The following is a 25,029-nucleotide window of genomic DNA, read 5'->3' on the forward strand; positions in this document are numbered from 1 at the left end:
TCATATGAATCTTCCGAGATCCAAGGCATGTAAGTGTGATAGTTGCTTAGGGTTGGGTTACAGAATAAAAAGGTAGCTCACTGAATAGCAGGCCAACTCAGAGGAGGAACACTGGGAGATGGAAGGAGACAGGTACTCAACTTTACCTAGGCACCTAGATTCAGCCATGGCTGTAGTTGTTTAACTCTTGAATTTTCAGCCACTGTGTTTACTATTCTATTATTATTTTATTATGTTTTTGTGTGTGGTGAGATATAGGCATGCCATAGCAAGTATGTGGAAATCAAAAGACAACTTTCAGGATTAGGTTCTCCATTTCCACCATGGGGGTCCTAAGGATTGAACTCAGGTCCTCAGGCTTAACAGCAGGTAACTTTACCCATCTTGGCTGTTCAGCATTCTTTGCTTAAGCTATTTTGAATTGCCTTTCTAATGTAGTCACCCCTGGGTGTCTGAGAATTGCTTTTGGGATCTGTCATTTACCAGCATCCATGGTTGCTCAACTCCTTTAAATAGAATAAGATAATGTTTTTTGTTTGATTTATGCATGGTCTCCTGTATACTTTTAATTGCCTCCAAACTATTTACAATACTGAATTAGTTAGGGTTTCCATCACTGTGATAAAAACATGACCAAAAGCAACTTAGGGAGGAAAGGGTTAATTGCATCTTACAGCTCTCAAAGAAGTCCAGCCAGGAGCTCAAGTAGGAATCTGGAGGCAAAGGCTCTGGAGGAATAGTACTTAGTGGCTTGTTCCCCATGGCTTTCTCCGCCTGCTAACTTGCTTTCTTTTAATAGAAGAATTTATCGGGGACTTACAGTTTCAGAGCAAGGTTAGTTGAATCCATGAGTAGCACAGCAGTAAGCCTGATAGCAGCAGGCAGGCATGGTACTGGAGCAGTGGCTGAAAACCTACATAAACTCATTAACTTCCTCAGATTCTAGACCCAGAGCTAGCACACACACACACACACACACACACACACACACACACACAACTTTGGGATATTGACAAGCTTGGGGCTCTAGCTTTGGGGATGGATCTAGATTTGAGCCTTTTAGAGGACTATCAACAACAACAAAAGTAAAAACTAGCAAATGGCGTATTCAAAAACCACATTCTGAATGAGCTTTCCTAGCCAGAAGATAGGATTGTTGACCGAATTCACTCCCCTGAGCTTTGTAGACACCTAGGGTAAATTTCAATGATTCTTTTATGTAAATTTTAATTTTTGTTCATCTCTCAGTTTCACTTTTCTTCACATTTGTTTTCAAGGAGACAAACTTTTGTGCAAACCCCACTCTCTGTGTCCCTATACTCCCCCTCTCCCTCTGCTCGCCCTCCAGACTGTGTTTCAGGGGTGCCCTCTCCTTCATCCTGGGTTGCTCTTTTGTATGTCACGCCTCAGATGTTGGCTCAAACCACACAGGCCTCCACCAACTGTGGAGACTGTCTCCTGACAGGATGCGACTGCCTTGGGCTCAGACCAAGGGTGAACATGGAGACACCTAGTTCCCCCTGCTGTGGAATCATGAGGCTGTGTAGGTGAAGCCGGTTCTGCCAAAGAGTAGACTGAACAAATGGACTTGCCACATGGGAGTGAACAGGAGGTCCGCTTGTGTGTTAAAGCAGCCTTACTCAAAAGGAGATTTAAAAAGCCAGAGGACCGAAGCCAGGTGGGTGGAAATCTGGCTTTAGCCTGAGTATAGGGCAGACTCTGCTCCTCCAAACTGAGCTAAGACCTCCCAGCCCGTGCGTATGCATCTGCCTTTTCTTTTTCCCAGTGCGCAGCTGCCAAAAGCCAGGTGGTAATTTTTAAAGACAGCAAGGCGTCTGAGCAGAAATAGTTTCCTAAGTGCAGTGAAGACTGCTCAACTCTCAGCTTGCTGGTAGTAATAAACGTTCACTTCCTTCTACTTCCAGGCCATGGTAATAGGCTCATGGGACCACAAGAAAAGGAGTTCTGTAGGCCCTGAAGTTCCTTCACCCACTGACAGCACGAAAGACCTGGTAGGCGCTCAGAAGGGTACACCATCCTGCCCTTGGGACTGGAATACTTGGGCTGCTTCCCAGGACTAGCCCAAGGCAGTGGAGGCTTGATGAAGGTTGATGCTCTTATCTAAGCAGAAGTAGCTTTCTCAGTCATCTAGGGAAACTGAGGTTCAAGTGGAACACTTTCTGGAATAGATTTGTGCTTTGATATATGGACAAGCTGTTAACTAAAGCAACCGTAAGCAGAACTGCTTCCCTTTCTCTATCTGTGACCCTCAGGGAAAGGCGATTTTGCCCTCCAGATTAACACATGTTTAAGTGTCAGAACAAGGTAAAATTAGAAGGATGCTTGAAAGATCTTGTGTTGCCCATTTTGCAACTTTGTAACTTTTTACTGAAGTTTTGTAATTGTTCTGCCTCTGTTGTTTCTACTACTGCAAGAGAAATTTAAACAAACTCAAACGCTTATTTAGTGGTCCACCATTCAAAAACTTATTTAGTGGTCCACCGTTCCGGAAGCAGAGAGTACATCTCAGACATGAATAAATGGTTTCTTGTCTCAGGGCATCTCAAGACTGTAGCATCATCCAGGTACAATTCTTGTCTGGAAACTTTGAGAAAGTCAACTTAAGCTTATTCTTTAAGTCTGCTTTCTTACTATTGGTTGTTGGCTAGGATTGTTCTTAGCACCTGTTCCCAGCCAGGTGCCCACCTCCGTCTCTAGTGATGAATCCATGGCACACTGGATATTCTCCAGGATGTATCCATGTCCTTTTTAAGAGCTCACCTCACCAGGCTCACAGAGGATCATCTCTCTCTGAAGTGCATCTGCAAACTCGAAGAACAGCACCTAGATTAGTATCTGACAGGATAATTAGCAGGCCATTTAGGTTCTGTGTAAAGCTGTATGTTCCTTGAGGGCAAAACTATGCCTCATGCATCCTTGGTACCCAATAGATACTCCACAGTTGGGTCACTGAACTAAACTGGTTTCAAGGAAGACGGGTGAAATCAGGAAGTTGTTTTACAGGGTGAAGTGCTAGATAAGCTAAGAAAAAGAAAAAGATGCAGACATGTGTGTTGTGCAGGATGCCTTTGAGCTGCTCACTGTCTCTTCCTTCACTCAGAGCCTGATGGATACACTATAAAGATTCTGCTTCAGTTGACTAGGGGGGAGCCAAGGGAATGAAATTTCTTACCCCAGTGATGATCAAAGCAGACAACTGTAGAACAACACCCCTGGCCTTTTGGGAATAAGAGGTGCATTAGCTGGACTTGGCTAGAATGCCTGCTCACTAAGGTAGAGACCTACCCTTCATGTTTACAGCCCCAGCTAGCAAGGCACACTTTAAAAATAACCACTGATGGATGTTTATAGAATGGATACTATTTAATGTGTCCCTCCCTGAAGCCGAGTGTTCAGGCGAGGACTCTTGCACCCGCTGTAATCCAGTGTGCATGTTGGGCACGCAGTATCCTGAACATTCAACAGGTGTGGCCAATGTCAGGCTGTCTGCTTTCCCAGCGAGCTGGGGATGTGGCTCAGTGGTAGCAAGCCTGCATAAGAAAAATACGACCCTCGGTTCAATCTCCAGGAAACTCAAACCAGAACCCCAAACTAATCAACAAAACATTTGGCCATTCTAGATCATACAACGTAAACGCAAGCCTAATAATTGTGAAGACATTTGTGAAAGCACTGAACTTTTTTGTTGGGGGGGGGTTCGAGGTAGGGTTTCTCTGTGGCTTTGGAGGCTGTCCTGGAACTAGCTCTTGTAGACCAGGCTGGTCTCGAATTTACAGAGATCCACCTGCCTCTGCCTCCCGAGTGCTGGTTTAAACTGAACTTGATGTACACTTCCCAATCAGTCTGGAAGACACATTCAGGGTTCCTTGGAGGACAGAATTTTGGTTTCTGTAGATAGCAAAGCTGTTTTCCTAGGCTCCCGCGGCACATCTACCATCAGCCCTAGCAAGAGCCATGCAGTCTGTAGTCCTGGGAGCGTTTAGAGCGGACTCCGGAGCAAGCCTACCATTCCGGCTCCACACCAAGGCTCGGGATCCAGCCCCGCCCCACCCTGCCACCACCTGCGGAGACGGTAGCCCCGCCCACATCCTCACATCACCGGGCTGGGGCCGCGCCGGGTCGGGCTCCGAGGATTGGCCAGGGCTCGTGACGTCACGAGCCGGGGCGGGCCCCGGGCTGGTGTGGGGCGGGGGGCCCGGGTGCTTGGGTTCCTTTCAAGCCGGGCGGCGGGGGTGGGGGCGGGGCGGAGGCGGAGCGGGCGGTGTAAACAGACCCGGGAGCCGCGAGCCCCGGAGGAGGCGCGGGCGGCGCCGCCATGGACTTCCAGCAGCTGGCAGATATCGCGGAGAAGTGGTGTTCCAGCACGCCCTTCGAGCTCATCGCCGCCGAGGAGAGCGAGCGCAGGATGGACTTCTATGCCGACCCGGGCGTATCCTTCTACGTGTTGTGTCCCGACAACGGCTGCGGCGACAGTTTCGTGAGTACCTGGGAAAGGCGAGCTCCGCTGCGCCCGAGCCCCTCCAGGGAGGCCGGGTGGGGCGGAGTGACAGCGGCGGGGAGCCCGGAGCCGCGGAGCCGACGCGTGGCGACCTCCCGGACCACCCTGTGCCCGGCGCGTGGCTCGGAGAATCCCCAGGGAGTCCCTGTGTGGCATCCACCGGGCGGGGCGCGTAGCCCCTGCGTGTAGATCCAAGGTCCGGTCCGGGGAGGTATCAGTCCCTCGAGGTCTCAGAAACAACTCTGAAGCCGCCCCTCCCGGCAAGGCCCCCGCCCCAGGCTGCGAGTCCCTCGGAAGGACACAAAGCCTCTGTCTACACCCGCAGTGCTAGATCTTTTGGACCCCATTTGCGGAATTAACGCCCTGAGGCTTGAAAATGTATGCGTGTGCACACACGCGCTCGCGCTCGCGCGGGGGGTGGGGGCTGGGGAGGGCGGTCACGCCTATCCCGGGTCCCAGGCTTCCCTAGCTCCTCAATGAACTGCCCCCAAGTGTGTGTCCCTTGTACAGGTTCTGGCCAGCCTTGAGGCTGTTGTGGCCCCACCGAGGCCTTTCAGCTTTTGCAGAGGAAGAACCCACACACCCCGGCCCGGGAGGACCAGGACCAGAACTACGGTTGGCCAAACCTTCGGCCTGTGTGTCGCCCACTAGGGATCCTGGCTCCCACGTTTAGGAAGGGGATGCAGAGAGCACGCGGTTGTGATGGGAGGCGTGGAGGCAGGGCGGGGATGGCGCGCCATGGAGTATTTGTAAGCACTATAAATAATAGTCCCCAAATGTAAGATGGAGGCAGCTGGGAATGAGGGCTATCGTGTGGTCGCTGGCCTGAGGCTGAAGCAGGCGCCGCTGCTGCTGCTGCACAGGGAGATGGGGCGGTGCATCGCTTGGCTCCTCAGGTGGAGTGACAAAGCTGGACATGGACCCCGCGCCCGGTGCACCCGACTCATCCCTGGGAAGTTCATCCTAGGATTCGTGAGACCCTATCTCAAAAAAAAAATCTCACCTGTAGAACAAACAGTTCACAGTCACAGTGAGTCCCTTTTCAAACCCGGACAGGACAAGTGTAGGCTGGTGCACACCTGGCCAATATGCTCCTGGCTTTGGGTGGCCTCTGGATTTGGGTTCTGTCCACTTGTCTTCTCTTGAGATGCCTATCCACTAAATCAGTTTCCTAGTACCAGTTCCCTGGCGATCGTTTAGGCACATCTAGCAGCCCGACGCACATGTGTCCTGCAAATTTTAAGTTCAGAGACCTGGTGTTCCCCACGCGCTTTGTTTAAAAGGATGTAGCTCGGTTGGCAGAGTTCTTGTGCAGCTTGTATAAAGCCCGGGGTTGGGTTCCCAGCACTGCAGAAGTGGAGGTGGGGTGTGTGGGTGTGGGTGTGATCCCTACATTTAGAAAGTTGGAAGCAGAGGCTATCTAGTGAGTTCCAAGTCAGTCTAGGATCCTGAGACCCTCTTTCGGAAGTGATTCCTCACCGCACAACAGTATTCACTGTGGTGACAGGTAAACTATTGATTCATGTAAGCACACATCAGCTGTTCTTAGCATGAGTGAAGTGTTGATCTGAAGGAGGGGATGAGGAAGAGAAAAGGTAATTCCTTGGACCACAATGGACAAGTTACCAACCACAGGTGTTTTCTTAGCCAAATTGTTCCTCGAATCCCTACTAGGCTGAGTGTGTTAAGCGCTTCCCTCTAATTAAGTGGTATCTCTGCTATTTGAAGATTTTGGTAACAGTAAGAATGTTACGTAGCATCTCTCCATTTACAACGTTTTAGATCATTGAAAAGCTTACAAACACTGATCAGGGCTATCCAACATACAAATGGCATTGTGGCTGTCAGGACATTTAGCTAGCTCAGAAGTGGTATAGCGGCCCTGCTTCTGCGAAGACATCCAAGCTCCTGCTTCGTCTGTGTGCTTGGAGACAACATTGAACCCCCCCCGCTGGCTCAAACGGCTGTCAGCTCCTGTCACCTCACTTGACGGGGCAGCCTGTGGTCAGTGCCCGGCAGGGTTACTGGAGAGCACCTCTGCTTAGGCTCAGTGCTCCTGTCTGGGAGCCCGTGTCACTGGAGTCACTGTAAATGCTGCTGACATCCATATGACAGACAGGGCCTGGTCCCAATTCTAAAGGCCTTCTACCTTCCCTCCCCCACTCCCGGGGTCCAGGTCACCACAGTTGTGCCAGCATCGTGGGTAAAGCGTGTACAGTCCCTCTCGTTTCCCTCCGTGGCCACAGCGGCACTGGAGCATGAGCCCTCGAGTGTTTTGCCCTTTCTTGAACTTTCTCCACCAGTCTCTCTAAAGGGTCTAAAGTGTGATCTGCAGCTGGGTGTGGTGGTAGTGGTAAGCCCAGCACGCAGAAGGCAGAGGTGTGTGGGGGGAGGGGGGAGGGAAGTGCCCTCAAGCCTGTCTCCTGACATTTCTAAGTTCCTACAGCACAGGTACTTCCTGCCTCAGGGCTAGTGAAACCTGGGGATCCTGCTGTCTACTGCTGGGTTATAAGTTTTTACATGGGTACTGGGGATCTGAACTCGGGTCCTCAGGCTTGTACAGCAAGCACTTTACCCACGGAGCCTTCTGCCCAGCCTTGAAAGGTGACTTCTTATTGGGCCTCACAAATTTTCTGTGACGTAGATGGTATACCCATTTTATAGATGAGGAAACTGAGGCTTAGTGTGTAAGAGACTCTGATAGCCCAGACCTCTGTGCCCTCCAGAGGCCCAAGGACAGAAATTCTTTTCATTGCCACGCTCCTAGGCAGCTTGTTGTTGTCTCCTCATTTCTCAGACTGCCTGCCAATGTAACCCCTTTCCAAACTGTCCACCATGCCGGGAGTTGTTGCCACCCAGGCAGAGGGGGCAGGAACTCAGCAACCGGATGGCAATTCCTTCTTCTACCAACTCAGAAGGTCTTGACGGCTATCAGGCCTGAGAAGGGGAATATGGGCAGCCATTCAGGCACCAGGAGGACAGAACTGTGTGTGTGTGTGTGTGTGTGTGTGTGTGTGTGTGTGTGTGTATGAGCAACTATGCAGGTGAGTGTGTGTATGTGTGTGCGTATGAGCAATTATGCAGGTGTGTGTGTATGTATGTGTGTGTGCATGAGAAACTATGCAGGTGTGTGTGCATGAGAAACTATGCAGGTGTGTGTATGTGTGTGTGTGAGCAACTGTGCAGGTGTGTGTATGTGTGTGTGTATGAGCAACTATGCAGGTGTGGTGTATGTGTGTGTGTGCATGAGCAACTATGCAGGTGTGTTTGTGTGTATGTGTGTGTATGAGCAACTCTGCAGGTGTGTGTGCATGAGCAACTATGCAGGTGTGTATATGTGTGTGTGCATGAGCAACTCTGCAGGTGTGTGTGCATGAGCAACTATGCAGGTGTGTATATGTGTGTGTGCATGAGCAACTATGCAGGTGTGTGTGCATGAGCAACTATGCAGGTGTGTTTGTGTATATGTGTGTGTGCATGAGCAACTCTGCAGGTGTGTGTGCATGAGCAACTATGCAGGTGTGTATATGTGTGTGTGCATGAGCAACTATGCAGGTGTGTGTGCATGAGCAACTATGCAGGTGTGTATATGTGTGTGTGCATGAGCAACTATGCAGGTGTGTGTGCATGAGAAACCATGCAGGTGTGTGTGTGTGCATGAGAAACCATGCAGGTGTGTGTATGTGTGTGTGTGAGCAACTGTGCAGGTGTGTGTGTATGTATGTGTGTGTGCATGAGAAACTATGCAGGTGTGTGTGCATGAGAAACCATGCAGGTGTGTATATGTGTGTGTGCATGAGAAACTATGCAGGTGTGTGTGCATGAGAAACCATGCAGGTGTGTGTGTGTGCATGAGCAACTATGCAGGTGTGTAATGTGTGTGTGCATGAGCAACTCTGCAGGTGTGTGTGCATGAGAAACCATGCAGGTGTGTGTGTGTGCATGAGCAACTATGCAGGTGTGTAATGTGTGTGTGCATGAGCAACTCTGCAGGTGTGTGTGCATGAGAAACCATGCAGGTGTGTGTGTGTGCATGAGCAACTATGCAGGTGTGTGTATGTGTGTTGCATGAGAAACTATGCAGGTGTGTGTATGTGTGTTGCATGAGAAACTATGCAGGTGTGTGTATGTGTGTGTGTGTGCATGAGCAACTATGCAGGTGTGTGTATGTGTGTGCATGAGCAACTATGCAGGTGTGTTTGTGTGTATGTGTGTGTATGAGCAACTCTGCAGGTGTGTGTGCATGAGCAACTATGCAGGTGTGTTTGTGTGTATGTGTGTGTATGAGCAACTCTGCAGGTGTGTGTGCATGAGCAACTATGCAGGTGTGTATATGTGTGTGTGCATGAGCAACTATGCAGGTGTGTGTGCATGAGAAACCATGCAGGTGTGTGTGTGTGCATGAGCAACTATGCAGGTGTGTATATGTGTGTGTGCATGAGCAACTATGCAGGTGTGTGTGTATGTATGTGTGTGTGCATGAGAAACTATGCAGGTGTGTGTGTGTATATGTGTGTGTGTGCATGAGAAACTATGCAGGTGTGTGTGTGTGCATGAGAAACTATGCAGGTGTGTATCCAGTTGACTGCTCCCCTCCCTTGTCCACTAATTGAGGAGTGCCCTACCTTCAGCTAGATTAGAAACTACTGGTTGTGGGGGGCTGCAGAGATGGCTCAGCGGTTAAGAGCACTGACTGCTCTTCCAGAGGACCTGGGTTTAAATCCCAGCACCTGCATGGCAGCTCACAACTGTCTATAACTCCAATATCTGACACCGTCACACAGACATACATTTTATGTACATAAAATAAGAATAAATTTTTAAAAAGAATGATAGCTTTATAAAGAAGTTACTGATTGTGTGGAGGGCCCTGTTTACCTAGTAGCTCCTCCTTTTCTGACAGTCCATCAGAAACATATTTGGATCCACATTTTGTGCAGTTTCAAACCCAAACAAGAACAATAGTCATATTATTAAAGAAGCTCCGAGGACAGACATCAGTTTTAGATGAAGGAACACCAATTAAAACTAGAGCCAGAAGTGAATTCCAGGACAGCTAAGGCTGTTACACAGAGAAACACTGTCTGAAAACCAACAGCCCCCCCCACACACACACATACACATACACAAAAGAACAAGAATAGCAGATCAGATGGTCCATGGGGAAAATGGTTTTAGGACCTTCCTTAGATGCCCAAATCTGAGACTGCTCAGAGCTGTTGTGTGAAATGACATATTTACACATACCCTACACACATCTCCCTGTATGCCTTAACTGTCTTAGGTTACTCAGGATGCTCAGAACAGTAGGAATGTGAAGTAAGTGTGCATTGTTCTGTACTGTTCAGGAATAATGCCAGACAAATGTTGCATGTTCACTACAGATGCTGTTTTCCCTTCAGATAATTCCCATCTTGGTTAGGTCGCTTCCCTGACTCAGAACCTGTGACTACAGGGGGCTGGTCACACGGCGATGAGAAAGGCATGTGGCTCAGGACACAGGTGCTCAGAGTGAGTCAGGGGAGTGCGCTTAACCTTCTTGGCCTCTTCAGTTCAGAGCAGAAAGTCTAGCAGCATTCCCCCCAGGAGAAGAAGAACTCAGCGGGATTGAGTTATCTGACTGCTCTAACGTCACGTTTTGATGACCAGATCTCGTCATCTCTATATGGAAAGTGGAACATGCTCCCTCCCTGCTGAGGGTGACTGCTTGTGCTGTCTTAGCCTGGTGAGGTCAGGCCTGATGTAGCAGAAAGAAGAGCCACAGTGTGGCGGTGGCACCACAGATGGCCTGGAGTCACACAGTGTTCACTTCGGGAATTTGCTGTGGGAGAGGCAGGTCACTCGGGGTGTGGGTCCTGGAGGCCACTTCACTGCAGCTCATGGCTGTGGTCAGTATTTTGAAACTGCTTGAGGTCTCCGTGAAAATTATTGGAATGTAGCCCACCTCCAAGCAGAAACTCTGGGAGGTGGTCCTGGAAATGTGCATTGTAACGAACGTCCAGGTGATTGTCGACTGCTAAAGCTGGAGAACCCTGCTCCACCTCACTTCTGACCTCTGTGGCATCTTCAGCCATCACAGGAGGCCTGCAGCCACTGGACCCATAGGCTCCACACACTGTCTGTACCCAGGGGCAGCTAGGATTCTTCCGTCTGACACTCCCAGCTGAGCTATTTCTGTGGCTGCGGCCAGCTTCTCCAGTTCCTGCTGGAGTTTTTTCCTGGCTAGTGTGGTGTTTGGTTATATGTTCCTGAAATACTTTCCCAGCTGCAGCTGCAATGGTTGCATCTTATGGCCCAGGACTCTGGGGTTCAGACCCTAATTGCAGGCTCTGCCCTCTCTCCTGACTGCTTGCTCTCTCATAACCCCTGGTTATATGTTTCTTTCCTTTTAATTATTTTTCTTTTGTCTGCCACACACACACACTCACACACACACACACACATCAGACTTATTTCTTAGATTATCTTGTCTTATATTCCAACCCTGCTAGATACCTTTAGTTTTGGAAAGAAGTAGTTTAAATAAAATGAAACACTTTTTATTAAATACAGTAGATATAAGATGATTAGCAGCTAATAAATGGTATTGTCAAATCCTCACTTAGACCCCGGCTGTGTCAGACGTCTCCGCGGCTCTTCTTAGGCATCCTGCAGTGAGAAAGGTTAGGAGATGCGTTCATGGGATGGCAAACTGAACTTCCTGGGGTGATGCCCTGCTTATGTACATGAATAGAAGCAGGCAGGTGCAGCTACGTGGACCCCTTGGACCCCTTCTCTAACTAGGTCTTGTCTCCTAGCCTCCGTGTCTCCTCCAGCCTACCAGGCGACTTCCCTCTTCCCAGGCCTTAGCTCTGTCTCATTGGTTGACACCCTGAGTCAGACCCCTGGGCTACCCTGTGTTCCTGGCTGGTTGGCTCTGCAGATCTAGGGCTTCTTCAGCCAGACCTCACCAGTCTGTTTCTCTAGCTTTTTCTAGCTCCTTGACCATTATGGGAAAAACTTGCTTTAGTTTTAAAGGCGATAAATGAATTTCCTCACATAGAGAAACGGTCCCCAGCCTCAGTAACAAAAACAGCCCTAAATGCAGGCTGCTCTCCACATGCACTAGGTTGAATTAGTGATGCTTGGGTAGGATGTCCACTTAATGTGCCCTGAAGGAAGACTGGCTTCCCGGTGACTCGGTGCCGACTTTGCAGTTTCTCATAAGTTGGTTCCATTCTGAGGAAATTTACCAACACCCCCTTCCAAAGGGCGATCTGCGGAGGGAACACCTTGTTCCAAGTTCATGATTACAAACTATGGTTAATTAATTCTTCAGCTGTAGCTGAAGGCAGAGTAAAAGAATCTGAAGGCCTCCTCTTCTAAAATAACCCCGCTGGAGACGGGGACCGGGGTGATGTCTGCCTCCCTCCTCTCCAGTTACTTGGGGGCAGAGGGCAGGCATCAGGTGAGACTGGGAGCTCGCAGCTTGAGGGAGTCCCGTGGATCTGACATTCTCTGACCCCTTGCCATGCGGAGACGTGAAGAGCGAGTGGATGGGTTTCACTCTGCCACGGAGGCTGGCTTTGAAGGCGTGGTTCTTTAAAGCTCCAGGGTAATGACATGTGTTCTCTGTTTCCTCCTTGCCCTTGTGGGACCGCAGCACGTGTGGAGTGAGAGCGAAGACTGCCTGCCCTTCCTGCAGCTAGCACAGGATTACATCTCCTCCTGCGGCAAGAAGACACTCCACGAAGTCTTGGAAAAGGTCCTCAAGTCCTTCAGACCTGTAGGTGCTGCGTGGCTTCTGAAGCCTCCCCGTCCCCCTCCGTAACCGCACCGTGATAGTGGTAACCGCAGGGATGGTCGGAAAGAGGGCAAAGCCAAGATGACTGTTGTTCTCGTGTCCGCTGTTGGCCCTGCAGTATAAAGACAGCAGCCGGTGTGGGGTGTGGCAGGGCTGTGTGGTGCAGGAATGGTGGCTGTTCCTAGCATCTCTTGAGAAGTACTGACAGGGTGGAAGCAGACAGAACATTTTCTAGACAATGAAGTATTCCATTTCTCGCTCAGTAGACTCCAAATCCACCTGGAAGTAGTGTGGCTTTTGTTTTGTTTGTTTGTTTGGTTTTCTCATAGTGATGCTTGCATCGGGGACATGACCGGAAATCTAGATAAAACCTGTCCACATTTGTGCCTGTGAGGAACAGCAGTGTTAGATATTGATTCTTTTCTTCATTCTCAAAAACACTTGCCTAAAACTTGCCTCCCTTCCTGGGATTTAGGACTGTATATTTCTGTGGCAAGCTGACGGTCTGTTTTCACTATAGCTGATGACACGTGAAGTGACCGTTCACCCTAGCTTGGTGGTTCCTTACTTCCCTCTCTCTACCAAAGCTATCCGTAGCTTCACGACATGCCACGCCCTAGTTTGCTTCCCTGCCCACTGTGAATAGATTCCATGCATTCAGTACTATGCTGTGGAATTTCTGTTTCTACTTCTCCACTAAACATTTCAAGCTTGTTCTCTGGTCCAGGGAGGTCGGGTTGCATAATCTGACGTCTCAAGGTTAGTAAGCCTTTGGAGTCCTCCGTGCCTCCGGGCTGTCACGTGTGGTATCCAGCAGTTGTGTGTGGCATTGTCTAAATGCAGGTTCATGGACAGGAATACATTGAGGCCCAATATGACAGTACCTTCCAGAAAGGACTTTTGTTGGCCCTGCCGAACTTGAGAGCCCTATCAGCCTGTGGTAGCCTTCAGTACCTGATTTGTAGTTCCCAGAGACTCTAAGTGATAAAAAGACAGGTTCAGATCTTGTCTCTTTAGCTCATCTTTGTTCCAGGAGTGTGGGCCTTTGGGGTGGCTCTAAGTTAAAGTGGGGACCCTGCTGTAGTGTGTTCCCATAGGGGGCCCTCAGCTTTGACCCTTTTCTTCATAGTTCTTAGAACAGTCTAAAACACAATATACTTTCTTGCTTCCCCAGTCAGGTTAGGACAACCTCCCTGGCTTCCAAGTCTTCACCATATGGAAGAGGCTATTTCCATATGAAATGCTTGAAACTGTCTTAGCTGTTCTCAGTAGCAGGGTTGGTCCTATTTATTCAGTCCACTATTATGAGAAATGGAACTTCGGTGGTTTTCATCACATTCTCTTATTGCAGCCATTCATCTGGTCTTCTGTTCTTTTTCTTGCTAATTTTCTAAGCCACTTTGGCTTTCAAGGGCCTGTGTGCCCCCCTTGGGTCTGCTGTCAGCATGTGGTGAATGCCCACCAAGCCGTTCAGACCATTTCCTGCTCTGCTCCTAGCATAGGAATCAGGCAGTGTGATCCCCTTTGGGGAAGACAAGGTAAGCAAGTGTGTCCGCAGCAGGTGCCAAGTAGGCAGGAACTAAACCTAGGATGGGGGTGAGAAGCATTACCCTGAAACTGTCAGGAGAGAGCTAGGAGTCTTCGGTGAGAAGGATATTTTGGAGTCAGCAGTGATCATAAGGAGAACCAGTGGGGGTGGGGGCCGGGTGTCCAGGCACAAAGACTAGCGGGTCTGAAAGCCTAAGGGCAGGCCTGTGTGCCTGGTGTAGGAGGTATCTGTGTGGCTCCAGGGGTTTGGAGTTGGGGACCTGGGCACGGTGAGAGGGAGGTCCAGGAGGACATCAGGTCTCATAGCTGTGGAAGGACTTGGCTTTACCAGTCATGGAGAGCCCAAAGATTTAGAGCAGGAGGGCCGTGGTGATGTCCTGTTTTGAGAGGTTCCCTCTTGCAGACTGGAGTGCTCACAGATTGACTGTCAGCAAGATCCAGTGTCATCTTCCAGGCAGATGTGAGGCCAGCTCAAAAATAGCAAGAGTGGAGCAAGGGCCTTGAATGCTGGAGATGCCTGGAAAGTAGACCCAGCTGGCCTCGCTCTTTGATTGAATCGAGTGTGAGAAAATGAGAGAAAGATGGAATCTGAGTTTCCTGGCCATGCAGTGAGTCCTTGGAAATACCCCAGGTGGGATAGACTACCCTACCCCTTGCTATGTGGCTTCTGGCAGTTTTCTTAGCTTCTGTGTTCCCATCTTTAAAAGCGGGCTGGCTTCAACTTCACCGTGGATCCATGGACAATGTCGAAAGCACACTGTCAAAGTCCAGCTGCCCTGGGATAGGGACGTGGTCACTGATGCAACTGTCCATCTTTTCACCTCGCGTGACCCTCATTTCTCTCCACCAGAGGAGCCTCCGGCCTCATGAAGGAGGATCTGGGGCCCGATTCTTTCCCCCTCACCATGAGCGTGTCAGATAGCATTGATGCATGAATGCAAATGACACTGCCACTCATGGTTGCCACCCGAGGGTAGCACTGCTCTGGTAGTGACTTCAGAGACCCCTGGCAAACGAGGACAGTCGTTTCCTCACTTACGTGACTCCTGGGGGACTCTCGCTGGCCATCGCCATGTAGACATCGATAATGGGCCAGTGATTTCGGTCCTCACTACTGGTGACCGTGCCCGTCACTTGTGTCTGTTTCATTTGATGGTGAGTGTCAGACTTGATTGCTGGTAAGCAAGCAGACGTAGAGAGGAGAGATGGTCTTCCAGTGCCAGAGCCCCCCAGTTACATGAGCATGAAGGATCGCTGCTCTCCCAGTGAGCTGACTTCCTCCGCTCTCTCCTTCATGGAGGTTGGGGCCTGTAACTGTGCCCGTGGCAGTGGTGAGCGCTGTTTGGCTGATGTTGCCGTGACGGCCCAGCCTGGCATTAGTTCCTGTGGCTCCCATGGCTTCTTCCTCTGAATGGCCCAGTCTTCTTGCTGAGGATACTGTGTGGCACTGTTTCTTTTCTCAAGAAGGGGCTCCTACCAGAAGAACACTCCCTTGAGTCTAGACACGGACCTGAGGGAGGCTAGTGTTTTTAGGTTGCATCCAGTGGTCCAGGGAGCCAGGGATGATTCCACACAAGAAATCCTTCAAGGCCCAGAGCAGAGCAATTTCTGTTTCTGCTCCTACCATCTGATTAGCAGCCTTGAAGAGATGAAGGAACCCTCTGGTGCTAAACTTGCCCGGGTGGGACAGAAAGTCTAAGAAAAACGTTGCCCGTGTGGATATGCATGAATGACAATAAATATTAGAAATTTAACTTTTTCATATCTTTTGTTTTCTGCTCATGTTGTGGACATTCAAACCTTGTGGTTCTTTAGCGGGGCAGTGGTGAGCGCCTGCAATGCCAGTGTTCAGGAGGCGAAACAGGCAGATCTCAGCATGGAGCAAATTCCAGGACAGCCAGGCTATACAGAGAAACCCTGTCTCGATGGCAAAACAAAACAAACAAACAACAAGAAGACCCTTGTTGGTTGTAGGAAGGACATTGCCCCCTATAACCCGCATCTGCCCCTCCTGCCCATTTGACTCCTACCTCATCTCGCAACTACCTCTCCATCCTAATATAGGGAAGACTGGTTGAAACTCAGCATGAGTTTTAGGATTAAACAGTTTCAAATCCCCCAAATGCTTTACCCAGTCTTGCTGCCCATAGTAGGGCTTCTGGGCCCTCTTGGAGCAAATTAGAAATGTGGGGACCCCCGGGCTCATTGATCCAGGGTCTGCCTTGTAGGTAGTGTTCTTGGTGACTCGGAGACACCGTTAAGTGTGGGAAATGCTGGTTCTCCCTTGGAAGAAGTGTGCAGGGATGCCCTGAAGCCCCAAGGACATACTACATACACCAGAGCCGTAGCTGACCCAGGATGCTCTAGAAGCCCCATAAGCCTTCTCCCTCAGCATAAAGACACCAACCCGAATTGCCTGATCTGCGTCTTTGCAGGGTGCCACATGCCGGCCACAGCCTCGAGTGATTTGCACCTTTGTCCACAGGACCTGAAATTAGTCCCACAGGTGACCAGGGCCTAGAGAACTTCAGTTCTCAAGTAGCTCTTCCTTTTCCAGCAGGGGCCTGTGTGCCCTGGTGGACCTAGCAGTCTGTAACTGTGGACTGTTCCAAGGGCTGTTTTGTGGTCAGCAAGGCCTAGGAATGCTGGTGTGTTCCTGCATACAGTGAGCAGAAACTTGTTTGAGTCTCAGGCTGCTGAAAAAAAATTATAATCACTGAACTAGGATTGTACAGTTATAGCCATCAAGAATCCTTTAGACATACCAGGCCTGTCAAACGGGTTTTGGCTGCTTCCATTTTCTCGTAGGGACATGTGGGCACAGTCACAGTGCTCTTTGCCATGCTGTTTGTCATCCCACCTCTGATTTAGGTCCTCCACCACCCATGGCATGTGACAGTGGTGCTGGGTTGTTCCACATCTGCATGGTGCTTCTGGAACTCTGCTCTGGTAGTTTGCCATGCTTCAAGGGCTTCTAGGTTGTCATGATATATAAACATTAGTTGCGTACATTTCCCACTGAGGATACCAGTTAGAAACCGTGGAAACTTCCAAGTGCCAGGCACATCATTGACAGGCATCTCTACAGTAGCCAGCCTGGTGGGTAAGTGTGGGAAGTCTTCAGGCCAATCTCTAGAGTCTGGGTGCTGGCTCTGCCATGTCCTAGGTGACTCTGGATAGTCTCACAGCGTCTCCTGGTCGTGAGAACCACATGTAAAGCTGCTTGAGATAGCCACAGGCACACACGGTTTTCATTCTTCCTGAAGCGTGGCAGACTTGTCTGTCTCATCAGAGCGCTAACTCCAAGTCCAAGGATGGAATACAGAGGCTAGCGGGGAGTTCTTTCTTCCTGCTCCTGCAGTGCTCACTCCCAGCAAGGACCGCCTAGAGCCAGCTCTGCAGGAAAAGAGGCAGGAGGAGGCTGGAGTCAGGCTACTTGGGCAGTGGAAACTCCCTAGACAGCCCAACAAGATGCACATCTGTAAGGCTGGACAGTGGGCAGACTGGCTATTCGCTTTTGCCTCTGAGCTGGAGTCTCTCTGAGTTCTAGCTGATGTCATACGTACTGCTGTACAGAGAAGGGTGCGTGCCAAGGGTCAAAGGCTTCCAGTCTGCAGGCCAAGTGACATTTTCCAGCCTCTGGGTGTGTTTGTAGAATCTGTACCAAGGAACCTCAGAAGTCCGAAGCCACTACAAATGGTGTCTTCTCTTCCCCACTCTGGAACTGCAAGGACGTACTGGCAAAATAGTCATATACGTGAGATAGATATAAAAATATTTTTTAAAGACGCAATGGAAAAAAGTCCACAATCCCAGTTTTATAGAAATTCTTTACACTCCCCCACACACATGCACACGCACACGCGCGCGCACACACACACACACACACACACACACACACACACACACACACACAGAATGTTTACACAAATAGAAAGGGCGAGTGAGATGACCAAGTCTGAGGACCTAAGTTCTACATCTAGTCTTTGCATGGCGGAAGGAGAGAAGCAGCTCTTGCAAATTGTCCTGTGACCAGACACACGCTGTGACATGCAAACACACAAAATAAATAAATGTAAAATTTTAAAGAAAACTCAATATGTGAGTATATTTAATTACAGTCTATCTTCCTGTACATCCATATGAATCTTAAGAAAATCTGTATCATAATAAATCTGTAATTTTATCACGGTTTTACATTAATGTACCTCTTATATCATTAAATAATTTAAAATCCAATTTTAAGTATATGGAGGATCCTATCTTACTGCCATGCCATAGAGTATAGCCCTTTGCTACTGAACATCCTAGTTGTCTTAGCATTTTTATCTATGCACTACTCATAATAAATAACACCGCGTGTTTGGGGGGAGAAAAATAAAGCAGAGGATTGACTTGGGGACGTTTTGAAGGGACATCAGCACTGCTCATGGTGCGATTCACCAACACTCCAGCTGCACCTGGTACAGGTGTGGTTTGTGGCCTGTGCTTTGACATTTAAGAGAGCGCCTCTCAGAGGTAACCAGTGACATTGGTGAACCGTGAAGACTCTTGGATGTGATTTGTAAAGGCTGTGGTGGGGGAGTTGAGTTTGGGCATGCGCTGCCTGTGTTCAGCGGCTGCATTGGGTGCAATGTCTTTGGTCTTCTTTCTGCCTGGAGTCTGGGCAATGCTTACAGCTGCTGCTTTTCTTGTCCAATTCTTTCTCTGTAGCTGCTGGGGCTCCCAGATGCAGATGACGACGCATTTGAAGAGTACAGTGCGGATGTGGAGGAGGAGCCAGAGGCGGACCACCCCCAAATGGGGGTCAGTCAGCAATAAACTCCTAGGTCACCTTCCAGAAGGGGATGAAGCCCTGTGCTGCCTGCCGATGGGGTCCTGTGCTCCTGAGGTAGCCTTTTGTATTAGCTCTTCAAAACAGGACATCGGGCTCCCGACATCCAGCTGAAAATGAAATACCTTTTAAATGACCACACAGTGTCTGTGATGAGCTTTGCTCAGAGTGATCAGAATTTCTGCCCCCACTCTGGCGGGGGTTTCTATGGAGGTGTCTCGGTAGCCTTTGCCACTTTGAAGTTAGAACCCATGTTGTGGCTGCCTGTTCCCTCTTGAGTTTATGTTGGAGAATTAACGTTTGCTGATTGGAATGTAGAGAACTCCGAATGTATTAGGGATGTGTTTTGAGTCCTCCCAGGTGACCTTGCTGAGGAGAAGCATGACGGAGGAGAAATGCAGCCTGCACTCTTCATGTACCTTTTAAGTGTCCGTAGGTGAAAGGTTTTGCTTAGAAAGCATGAGTTTTGATATCTAGTCGTGAAATGCAGAGGGCGAGGGTGGCTGAGGCTCCTTGGAGTCTCGCTGGTGCTGAATTGGTTACCTGGGCATGCTAGCCACTGGTTAGTGTAAATGTTTTGTGGTTGTTCGAACATTTTAAACCATGCTAGTTCCAAAGCCACTTTTAAATTCTACTAGTGGGAAGTATGGGTGGGGTGAAAGATATAAATTATTGATTCCTTTGAGCTGTTTCTAAACCTGCATATGAAGTGAAACCTTTACCCTCTTCCTTTATGAGACGGCAACTTGTTAAATCATGAAAACAACCAGAATCCGAGCAAGTACTCCTTAGGCTTTGAAGCCACTGATGAAATCTAATAGGAAAATAAACCAGGATAAAAAAATTAATATAATGAAATCCTGTACTTTTCTAATCTTTTATTCTTTAGAGAATGTCAAGAAAAGTCTCCCACTGAGTTAATTTATTTAAAATTATAATTAAATACTCCAGGGAGCCTACATGCAGTGAAATTTTAAAGGGACATGAAAGTGGGAATCTTAATTAGAGGATTGCTTGCTTAAAAAGAGGACGTTTGTAATGAGCAGGACACACAGTCAGAAGTAACTGCTGTCATTATTTAGTCAATAAATACTTACCAGGATATTCTCTAATGCTGTTATAAGACCCTTCTGTGTTTGGGGTTCTCATAACTTAGGATGCAAGAGCCCCCTTACATCTCTTAATTCCTCCAGTCATCCAGTTTGGGAATGTTCACACACACACACACACACACACACACACACACACACACACACACACGTCATCAGTATTTTAAGCTAAAAACAAACCAAACCCACAGTGGCAGAAGCTTGTGTTTGTGGCAGCGGTGTCTGGGCATTTTCTGTTTGATTCAGTGGTACCGTGAAAGGCCCCGCTGCCCCTTGGTGCACTGCAGAGTTCAGTTCCTGGGTGATGTCACATCGTGGTTTCCATCTGTGCTTTGTACCTGTGATTTTATTTTCTGGAGGAAACTTATTAATGGTTAATCTCAAGCTGAGTTACTTCCCTTGAAGTCGCCCCTTAGCAAAGTCAGACTTAGTGCTCCTTCCAAGGTGTGAGGTCCAGTCCTACCTGTGCCCCACCCACCCACCCTTTCTGCTCACAGCCTGGAGACTGAGCTCTCTGACTTGTAGATGTGGTCCTTTTAAACATGATAGGCCACACAGATAAATGGCTTTTGTTGGTAAAATGAAGATACCTGAGCAGTTTGCTCCATTATGAGGTAACCTGGAATTTTATACAGAGACTTCAAATCTAAATTTACATGTGTTTGGACATTAATATAAGATGGATTTTTATCAAAAAAACATATTTAAATTTTGACCAAATATACTTGGTATTCTCATATTGGTGTTCTCTATTTCTACAAGTTAAGACCCCTGGTGGTGCAGTGGGCTGCTGGAAACTGGTCTTTCTTCTGCCCAGGGGTCAGGAAGAAAGACCATCCCTGGATGTGGCTGATTTCCATGACAAAACGCCCAGGCATCAGCATATGCACTGTCCTTGCGAACCTCCTTCTCTGCTGTCATGTGTGTATCCCTTCCAGTGTGCACCTGTGTGTGCAAGCATGCTCACACCCGCTCCTACCCATTCTGTTGACCCTCAAATCACAGTTGGGGTTGAAGGCAGACAGCCTGTGGTTAGTGATGCAAACAGCTCCTCAGTGAGACCCTCCCCTAGCCTACAGAGGCATTCCAGTGGCAACCATGGGGTGGGAGGAGAAACACTTACTTCTAGGGTTGACTCAGCCCTTGACTGCAGGACGTGGATAAATCATGTAACTTTTCTACGTAACAAGGAGGGGTATTTGCTCTTGTAGCTTTAAAAACCCGACTGATGCGGCTGCCGTAGGAAGTGTGTGAGCCAGAGAGCAGCAGTTGAGGACAGTGAGGGACATGGGAAGAAAATAATTTGGGATTTTGCCAAAGATGATGCCCTTAAGATGTTGGCCATGCCACTACCTTAGAACATGGTGGCAGCGGGTGTCCAGATCCCTGGAGCCTGATGTGGGCTCCGTCCCAGGCAACCAAATGAAATTCTGTTGCTTTGAGAAATGGGGAATCAGAAGCCCCTGAAGATGGTTTGCCTCTGCTGAACCTGCTCTGCCAGGGGTGGGCAAAATTGCTTTTTGGTCCCGCCCCCCCTCCCCGTTCCCCCTCTGAAGGCTTTGGAGGTGGTCGGCAGTTAGCGCAAGAGGGGAAATGGGCATGAAGAACAGCTGGCGATGAATGGGTGGTGAGCACTTTGCCTGTCCTGTCACTCTGGAAGAGAAAACGACAGTGAAAAACTTGTCAGGCAGTCAACAGAGTGAGAAGAAACACACGAGGGAAAGACTGATTGCTGACCAACATGACCAGGGAGGGACTGATTGCTGACCAACATGACCAGGGAGGGACTGATTGCTGACCAACATGACCAGGCTGTGAAGTCTGAATCGTACCATGACAACAATACAAAGCCTGACCTTAGCGCTGACTGACCCACGGAGACATTTTCCTCCTATCCGACTGATTACCCTGCCTGGTAATAGCACTGAGCAGGCTTCAGGGATCCAAGTTCAGAACCGGGGAGGGTAGTGAAGCATTGCCTGGTACACTTGGGTTCAGTCCCACAGAATTTGTGACTCCTAGGCCCACTGCAGCACATGGTACATTTTGTGTCTCCATGACCAGAGCGCACAAAACGTCTGCCACATGATGAGATTGTCCTTTGCACACTGGTGCCAGTAAAACTGAAGCACACTGGGAGTGAGTGACACCAGTGTTCAGTACAGGCAGAAACTTCTCTAGCACAATGCATGTTGAATATTGTTTCAGTCTCTCAGAGCACAAAGAGTGTGTCCAGGGTGTTGTAGTTCCAGAGCGGAATTATTAGTTTTTGCATGTTAAAACTCACCAGTTGGGAAAGTTTAATCAAATCGGGTTTTCTACAGTGAGAGGAATGTAGGAATGAACAAGACTTAATGTGGGTTGGGAGATGAACGGCGACCGTGAGAGAGTTAGGTCTCAGTCCACCCGGGTTGTAAACAAAGCACAAAGCCCACACTTACCTCCTGGGGTACAGGACAACACGTGTTTTCTTGGCTGTCTCTGGAGGGCTGCTTTCCTCAGAGCCTGGTTGTTCAGAGGGTGCTGATGATGGCTGTGACTTTCCCAGTGCCCCCTGCCAAGCCAAGGGCAAGGCAGGTGTGCTGTACACCTGGTGGAATTCCTTCCCGTAAAATAAAATCAGCTGCTCGCCTGAGAAGCAAGCCTTCCAGAGTGCTGGCCCCGGCTGGAGTGGCTGCGATGGCAGCTGGGGCACCGGGAGCCATACCTGCCCTCTCCCACTAGTGCTTCAGTTGTCAGTTTCTGCACTAAGCCTTGAGGAGATGCCATGCATGGCTTGTGGCATCGTTTACAGACGTGCATAAAATCTTTTTTGCATTAGAAACCCCTCTTTCGTACAAACTCAGTTAACCTTGGTTTAATGGTAACTAGTGTGATTTGAGAAACCGAGGTCTTTTAGGTTTCATACGGATTAGGTGTAAAACTTGCCAGAACGCTGGTAGTCTGTGGTCTGTGGCAATGGCCATGAGCATTTCATGTTAGGAGCCGCATTCTCCACACTGTAATGCTGAATAGTTCCAAGCAGCTTAAAGTGTGTACCAAGCTACGTAGGAATTAACATTCGGTTCGCTTAGGGATGTGTTCAAGTTGTTCAGCATAAGGGAGGAAGCTGGCCGTGTGCTCTTCAAACCTTTTCCTGGGCTTTCCTTCGTTTTTGTTTCTCGAGATTCTATTTTAGCAGGTACCTTCTGAATTGGCCAGGACCAATGCTCTATACAAATGACAGCTTTTCTAGAAGGCGCTAAAATAAATATTCAGTGCTGGGCAGGCCCAAACCCAGGTACAGTCCAGTGCTAATTTGTGTACAAGCAGGATTGCAGCCATCTCCAAAGAAGCAAATCAGAAGAAACAGAAGCAAGGGCCCTTGCTGTTCGGTTTTTGGTTTTTCGGGTGGGGAGTTTCTCCTGTGTGGTGCCTACTCTTCTTTGCGTTCACATTTCCTTTCAGACAGCGCTCTTGTAAACGACAAACTGTGACATGGGTTGCCAAAAACTGTGCCCTTTCTTAGATGCTTCAGACAGAACTGTGTAAATTCTCTCTGCACCCTGTCCCATCTGCTCCCTCCTCCCTCCCATGAGAGCAAGGACCACATCCAAGGATGTAATTACCATAAGCTTGCTATTAAAGAGCCTTTCAGCCCTAGTGGTATTTGCTTTTTTTTTAAAAACTATTTCGACAGAGTTTGGTTACAGAATAGTATATGTGATTTATAAATGTGTAACAAAGACCGTGGATACAGATGGGTGGGGGCAGTTACATCAAAGGTGTGGATTCACGAGTTTGGGAGCGTACATCTAACTTACACCCTGGCTAGTGTTCAGCAATGTTTCATCTCCCTTTGAACTAGTGCTGGTTTCGTCTGTCAGGTTTCCTTTTTGCAAACCTGGTTATGAACCCTTTGTGGCACAATTAGAAACATGTGTCCTGTGACAGTTCAATAAGGACATGAGGTTTCCTCAACACCTTTGTTCCCGGTAGCTGTCCGTCACTAGATTAAAGGCATTTCAGTGGGGGCTCTGAACGCTAGCAAGTTTCACTCTTTGGTTAAAGATCAAGTTTTTCCCTCTGAATGAGGGGGGTCTCCAAACTTGAGAGTGACTTAGCAAACCCACCTTGTGGCTGTGTGTGTTTTCATAATGTCGCTGGGAGTCAGTCCTTGGCTTTCGCCAGAGACTCCAAGTCCAGAGTAAGTCTGTGTGTGAACGTTCTAACCCTCTCTAGTAAGCCTGGCTCCAGAAGGGCCGTGTAGACAGATTTTTATCGTGGGAAAATTCCTGTTTCTCCGACTTGCTCACACAGGCTCCCCTGGCCCCTTTATACGCAGGGACAGACACTAGCATTACTCACCTCTCCTCTCATTGTAGCTAATCTCTGAAATCACTTGGCAGGCAGCAGGTTCTGGCCCAGACAGGTCCCTGACAGTCTTTGTGGCACTACTCATCCCCCCATCTCCTTGTTTTCTCATGGGTAAGAGTAAGGATGGTGACCTCATCTTGGATTTCCTTGCGGGAGGACGGGTAGAGAGCACCTGGCTCTGCTGTAGAGGAAGAAACGCCACAAGGTCCCATAAAGCCACAATGGCGGCCTGCACTGTTACGCTTGTCTCTGGTTTACCTCAGCCTTCCTAGGATCCCCTTTTCCCAGTGAAGAGCCACAGCTGGGTATCAGCCCAAGTGCCTGCTCGAAAATGCCACACCCTGTCCTGCCACACATCCCTTCTCTTTTAGGAGATCTCAGGACCAAACTACAACAAAGAGGGAAGGCAGGGTTCCTTGCTTAGGGACGTAATAAACATCTTGTTTCCACAGTGAAGTCGGGCAGGTGAGGTGGGTACCACAGTATCCCCAGAGCTTGCTGAGCACACACAGGTGGATTCACAGAGCATGAAAAGAAACAAACCCCACAGCCCAGTATTTGGAGGCACCAGGGCTAGGTGTCCAGCCCAGTGTCCTGATGAATTGGGCAGCCAAATATTCTTCCATTTGTCATCTTGGAGTTTGGGAACAAGGTTGAAATGCCTCCTGAACCAGCTGACACTTAGTTTTTTATACCATAATAGGCACAAACCCCCTCTGAATCTGTCCCATCTCCCCCGTTTTTTGAGTAGAAAGCAATGATGCTTCTAAAAGCCTGGGTAAGCTGTAATTAGACAACCAAAGAGCAAGTGTGGAAGGCGCACCAGCCGCTTCTTTCCAGGGAAACTGCCCCCAAAGTGGATGTCAGTGCCAGCCAGGCT

The 25,029-nt window shown here is 48.9% G+C and overlaps 1 protein-coding gene across 2 annotated transcripts; it reads left to right on the top strand.

The window, feature by feature from the left end:
- Positions 1–4,257: 4,257 nt before the first annotated feature.
- Mturn (maturin, neural progenitor differentiation regulator homolog) lies at positions 4,258–23,435 on the top strand. 2 transcript variants are annotated; one of them, XM_013118253.3, is made up of 4 exons: positions 4,258–4,498; positions 12,162–12,284; positions 18,564–18,656; positions 19,045–23,435. In XM_013118253.3, exons 1-4 carry the CDS (start codon positions 4,337–4,339, stop codon positions 19,108–19,110), a joined length of 444 nt encoding a protein of 147 aa, XP_012973707.1. In that variant the 5' UTR covers positions 4,258–4,336; the 3' UTR covers positions 19,111–23,435. The 2 variants fall into 2 exon arrangements, with proteins under 2 accessions (XP_012973707.1, XP_005076860.1); XM_005076803.4 differs by having other exon boundaries at positions 4,263–4,498; positions 18,564–23,435.
- Positions 23,436–25,029: the final 1,594 nt, after the last annotated feature.

The sequence above is a fragment of the Mesocricetus auratus genome, unplaced genomic scaffold (genome assembly GCF_017639785.1).
Source record: "Mesocricetus auratus isolate SY011 unplaced genomic scaffold, BCM_Maur_2.0 Super-Scaffold_100676, whole genome shotgun sequence".
NCBI classification, from domain to species: Eukaryota; Metazoa; Chordata; class Mammalia; order Rodentia; family Cricetidae; genus Mesocricetus; species Mesocricetus auratus.

Coding starts and splice junctions, on each gene's coding strand:
- Mturn (XM_013118253.3), top strand. CDS start 4,337: ATGGACTTCCAGCAGCTGGCAGATATCGCGGAGAAGTGGTGTTCCAGC. Junction 4,499..12,161: donor ACGGCTGCGGCGACAGTTTC/GTGAGTACCTGG, acceptor GTGGGACCGCAG/CACGTGTGGAGTGAGAGCGA. Junction 12,285..18,563: donor TCCTCAAGTCCTTCAGACCT/GTAGGTGCTGCG, acceptor CTTTCTCTGTAG/CTGCTGGGGCTCCCAGATGC.